Here is a 5,332-nt window from a genome sequence, read left to right as displayed (position 1 = left end):
GTGATTGGACATCTCTTTCAAAGAAATGCCAGCGTTAAAAGAAAGAAATAGAATGAAGGAAAGAAAAGAGGTTGAAGTCCTCATTTTAACTTTGAGCACTTAATTTATCACAAAGTAAGTTGGCTTTTTTATGCATCTCTTGATGGGTCAGAAGAATTCATCCTCACTTTTCAATCAGTATGATATAGAATTTCCAATCTGATATTCTGTATGGCTATTCTTGAGAGAAGAAATGGAAAGTGACTCCACTGAATGAAGCTGGCATTTTCTCCACTTCATATATAATGCCACTAACATTTAAAAGTATAAATATCTATCATTGCAGTACAAGGGGCAGTGGGTGGGGATCCCTGAACATTTACATAGCTGTAGCGCCTATCTATCTATTTTCTTAGAGAAAATCTGTGGGCAAATTGACATAGTGGATGGGAGTAGAAAGCTCCAGTTCTGAATATTGACATTTTCTAGCTGTGTAATTTTGGGACAAGTCAGGGACAATAGTTTCCTCATTTATAAATGATCTGGAGGAAGATGTTCCTGATATCATTTCTGTTGAAATTTCTAGGAGTCCATAAGAAGAAAAGAAATAACTTTTAAGAGTCTTTTAACTCTGGTTAACACCAAAGGAGCATAAATAACTTTGGAAAATGAAATACAGATTGTTTTCTTTGAGAAAAAACCCTGCAGCTTTATTTTTTCTTAGTCTTGTCCTTCCCCTACTGATTCATAACGGATAAAACAATTCTAGGTCCTCTTCTCTCTCCATCCACACCTGCGTGCAAACAAACCAAGCCGAACAACTGTAAAAATATGTGTATGTTCATCCTGCAAGTTTTCTGGCTGTCTATGCCTGTTGAGTCTGCTGATGGAGAACGAAATGGAAATGTGTTAGAAGCAATCGCTTGATTTATTCAACAGTCCGAAGATTCCTGATGTTTATCAGGGAGCACAGCAAACTCATTGGGTGCAAAAGGTTATCTAAGGGTCAGGTGCATTGTTTCTGCCTCTGGAAAGTGTCACGAGCCACCACTTTCTCTGAGAGCTGGCGGGTCTTTGACTTCCCTGGATCGTCAGCTTCAGGCAAAAGCCGTGGATCCCTAGGTGGCCAGTTAATAGTTTGTCCCTCGATTCGCTACTCAAGACCAGAACTTCGTTCCCTCCCGCAAACCCAGTTTGTGGTGCTCTCCTTTTTTCAAGGTTCTGGCGGGAAGAAGAGAATTCAGGAGCAATTAAACTAACCTTCCTTCCCCCCTTCCTCCAGCCCGCTTCCCTGTTGTCGCAATTTATCTCAATGTAGACACAAAATACAAAGGATTTGGCTTAAAATCAATCTCTCCAATCCAGCGGAGTTTAGCCAGTGGAAATTCACCCAATCTTTAATAAACAGTTTACTCTCACGTTTGCCAAGAACATTTTAAAAAGTCTGCTTTCTACACACATACTTCATATTAGCTTTTTCTAAATCTATGAAGCTGAGACCCAGGATATATTTTCCCTGAGAATGGTGAGGTGAGAGTGAGTGCACTGTTTAGTTTCTGCCACTGACTAAAAAATGTAATTAAACATTTTCTACATAGGCGTTAATTTAGAAGGACAAGATTAAAGCAAACATCATCTTCACTGGAAGAAGTAGAATAGTTTGGAAAGAAAAAAGTGAGTGTGACACAACCATTTCCTAGGATGACTGCAGGTTTCTATTTTTGAATCAATGAGCCCCAATACCCCTTTCCCGTCAAGTTCTTTTCCATTGTTCTCTCTTCCTCTCAGTGGCTTCCCCACTCCCCCCACCCCGCCCCTGCCCCCCACAAAGAAGAGAGAATGAGCGAGCAGGAGGGAGGAAGGAGGAAAGCTTGGGTTGTGTATTTGAACTTCGGAGCGGGCGGGAAAGCTTTTAACACGGCTGAAGTTTTTATGAAGTGAAATAGCTAATCCTGGTAAAGTTCACTACTGGCTAGATCCTAGGAGACCTCAGACTCCTTGCAGAGGTTGTTGGGAATGGGAATAAGGAGCACAGAAAGATCCTGAGAAGATTCTAGAAGCAAAATTGTATTGAAAATTTGGGAAAGATTTTATCTCACCATTTAATTATTGACCCAATCGCTTTTCTGTATTGGATTTCTGGTACTACTTGATGCTAGAAAGTTTATAACGGATTTTTTCTTCAAAACTCATGGTTCACATAAACTTGCATTTAATAGAAGACAGTTCAAACATTCAAGGTCATTTTAAACTGTTTTTCATGCTTATATTAGAATGAAATAAGTAACTGACAAGTGAAAGTTATTTTCACGTTTATTTTTATCATTTTGCAAAAGGAATACATAAAACAATGGCAGTTGGCTTTGCTGAATTAAAATAAAATGATCTCGAGTAGAAAAACGTAAAAAAAAAATGAATCAAGATAAGTAGAAATGGTAGCAAACACTCAATAATAAATACATCTTCTGATATTAAAGCAAAATAAAATTGACCAAATGCTTTTGACACTACTGGATGCAGGTTATTTATTTATTTTTTAAAAACAAACATTTGTAAAGAGCATAAGGATTATAAGTGGCCGTATTTAAAAAAACAAAAACAAAACTGGTCTGCAATTGGCAGTTGAGTTTGTCCCAGAGCCGCAATAGTGGCGGCTGATAAAGTGCGTGCGCCAAGTTTCCGAAAAGACGCCAAGGTTTTCGCGGTCCGATATACATACTGGGTATGCTTATGCAATATATAAACCTCAAAGTTCATTGTTTTCCAACAATTCCATAGTCAAAACTTATTCACCTTGGAAGCATTAACTTTGCATTTCACAATGAATTTTGGGAGACAACCTCGGAATACTCACTCTGCCACACGCGAGTGCGCGCAACACACCAAGGATGGATGCCCAGGGCATAAAATAAATTAAACACAAACCAGCGACAGAAAAGTAGATTCGACGTTTTAGCAGCGTATTGGCAGCAGAGAACTAGAATAATGTTGCTATGTATGAGTACATATAATTAAACCTTATCTATCTACAGGGGGAGCAGAATGTGGGAGAACAAAACACAACTTAACAGCAAGCATTCACCGAACAATATGGACGATAGGAAGTTTGGAATAGCGGCGGCTTTTGCAAACCATCAAATGTAGCTGCCATCTGAAGCCAAGTCGTTGCTAAACAACGACCATCACTTAGCAAAAATTAAAAGGGTGCGGGGATCTTTTACCGCGGGGTTCTCCGCGCACTGGAAAAGGGTGATTTTGTTTCTGTCTCAGTTTTCCGGGTTTTGGACACCTTCCTAACTTGCCTCATCCGAGTCACTGTAATGGGAATGGGGGGAAAACTCCCCGTCACTTCTGTGGGATCGGGGGGAAGTTTTGCTACTTTCCTCCTGCACTGGCTGCAGGATGCCCCCAGGCAGCGAAGGCGACAAGTTCTTTTGCGCCATCATCGCCGTCAGGGCGCTGTCCTCGAAAGTCGAGAAGTGCAGAGCTTCCAGCTGCACCGAGTACCCGCCGGTGGAGGCCGGGGCCGAAAAGCGAGTCCGGCAGCTGCCAGGAGGGGTCGGTCGCTGAGCCCCTCCCGAGGCTGGCGGCGTCCCCGCTGCGGTCGTGGTGCCCGCGCCTGCTTCGTAGGGGGCGGCGGCGCGAAGGTGGTGGTGGTCGCTCTTGCAAGATGCTGGCGGCGGCGGTGGCGGCTGGTCTCCGCTGCTGGGGGTTTGAAGCAGCTCGGACAAGGCGTTGATGTAGATCTGGGCCATCTGCAGGGTCTCGTACTTGGACAGCTTCTTGTCGTTGTTGAAGGACGGGATAACGTTGCGAAGCTGGTCGAAGGCGTGATTCAGCCCGTGCATCCTGCGTCGCTCCCTGGCGTTGGCGGCCAGCCGCCTTTGCTTCTGCACCCCGTTCACCTGTTTGCTGGAAGGGGCGCGCTGGCGGCTGCAGCCCAGCTCGTCTACCACCACCCCGCCTTTCAGCTTGCACAGCTGCTCCCGCACTTTCACCGGTGCCGGGCTCTTGCTGCTGCCACTACCGCCGCTCCTTCTCACCAGCTCCCCTCGGGCGTCCGCCTCGTCCCGGGGCGCGGCGGCCTCGGAGGCGCCCAGCTCTGGGGAATGGAGCAAGTACTGGGCGGCGCGTGCCGTGCAGATGCCCTGCAAAGTGGGAGCCAGCCAGGCGCGTGGGTCGGTGCTGTCCAGGAGGGACAGTTCGGCCGGGTAGACCGGATGCTCTCTCGCCTGCAGGGTCGCAGGAGGCTGGGGTGGCGGCGGCTGCGGGAGGTGGTGCGGCTGGGGATGGCAATGGTGGTCCCCCAACTCCTTCACCTCAGCCCACTCTTCTGCATGCAGCAGGCGGGACATTGCACTGCAGAGGCTCGGAGGCTCAGGGTCGGAGGAGGCACTGGCAAACAAACTCAACCAAAAAACCCTTCCCGGGTCTCTACTGCAATGTCTTAGTTTTTTTTTTTTTTCCCTCCTCGACCCTCCCCCACCCACTCGGAGATCACACACCAGGTCGCGTGCAACGAAGCTTCTCTGGTTGCTGAAGGCGCTGCGCCCCTTTAAAAAGCGGCACGCGCCAGAGTGTCTCCCCCCGCTCCTCTCCCAGCCCCCTCCTCGCGCCGGTCGCGTGTCTGCTCAGCCAATGGAGGGCGCGGGCAGGCGCGTGCGAGCAGCCAATCAAAGAGTTTTTACGCCAGGAGAAAAGTTCCTGCTAGTGGAGCGCTTGGGCTGCAGCTCCAGGGTTTTTTTTTTTTTCCCCCCTCTTCTCTGTTAAGTTCGTAGATTCATATGTTAATTGCGGGTTGTAATTTGACTCCGATGTTGTGTCACCCCGCCAAGGGCTGGGGTGCGTGAGCGGTTGCGGAGGGGACTCTTGGCTGGAGCCCGAGCAGACTCGGGTCAGAAGTGCGCAGCCACCGGGCGGGTGAGCGGCTCCGTCCGGACGAAGCTAGACGCGCCTGGGGCGAGGAGGGCTCTCGCGGAAAGGAGAGAAGTCCGTTTGCCCTTTGCTTCTTCACGCTGGGATCGCAGGTCGCACCGTTTGTGCCCACACGTTTAAAATCGCTCATATAGAATATGGCGTATGTATGCATGTAATACATACATGTATCTATGTATAAATATACATGTATCCATGTATTGCTAAATGACGTCCACCATTTAAAATGAATGTTGGAATTTAAAAAAAAATTGTCTCCAAATATGTTTTTCATTTTTCACCTCTCGCTCCCGATCGACATTATGTAGTCTCTTTCTTAATGGAAAGTAAAGTTGTGGTACAGTTATAGAATGTACCAAACTCCAGATCTCCACCCCAACCCCAAACGTCTCCGTTTCCCTTTCCCAACACCCTGAGG

The 5,332-nt window shown here is 47.1% G+C and overlaps 1 protein-coding gene across 1 annotated transcript; it reads right to left on the bottom strand.

Annotated features, from left to right (window-relative positions):
• Nucleotides 1–2,279: 2,279 nt before the first annotated feature.
• On the bottom strand, nt 2,280–4,511 carry ATOH1 (atonal bHLH transcription factor 1). Its single transcript, XM_043438586.1, has one exon. It carries the CDS (start codon nt 4,332–4,334, stop codon nt 3,273–3,275), a length of 1,062 nt encoding a protein of 353 aa, XP_043294521.1. The 5' UTR covers nt 4,335–4,511; the 3' UTR covers nt 2,280–3,272.
• Between the last annotated feature and the right edge of the window lie 821 nt (nt 4,512–5,332).

Source organism: Cervus canadensis, chromosome 19 (assembly GCF_019320065.1).
Source record: "Cervus canadensis isolate Bull #8, Minnesota chromosome 19, ASM1932006v1, whole genome shotgun sequence".
NCBI lineage: Eukaryota > Metazoa > Chordata > Mammalia > Artiodactyla > Cervidae > Cervus > Cervus canadensis.
This window is presented reverse-complemented; position numbering and strand designations above follow the sequence as displayed.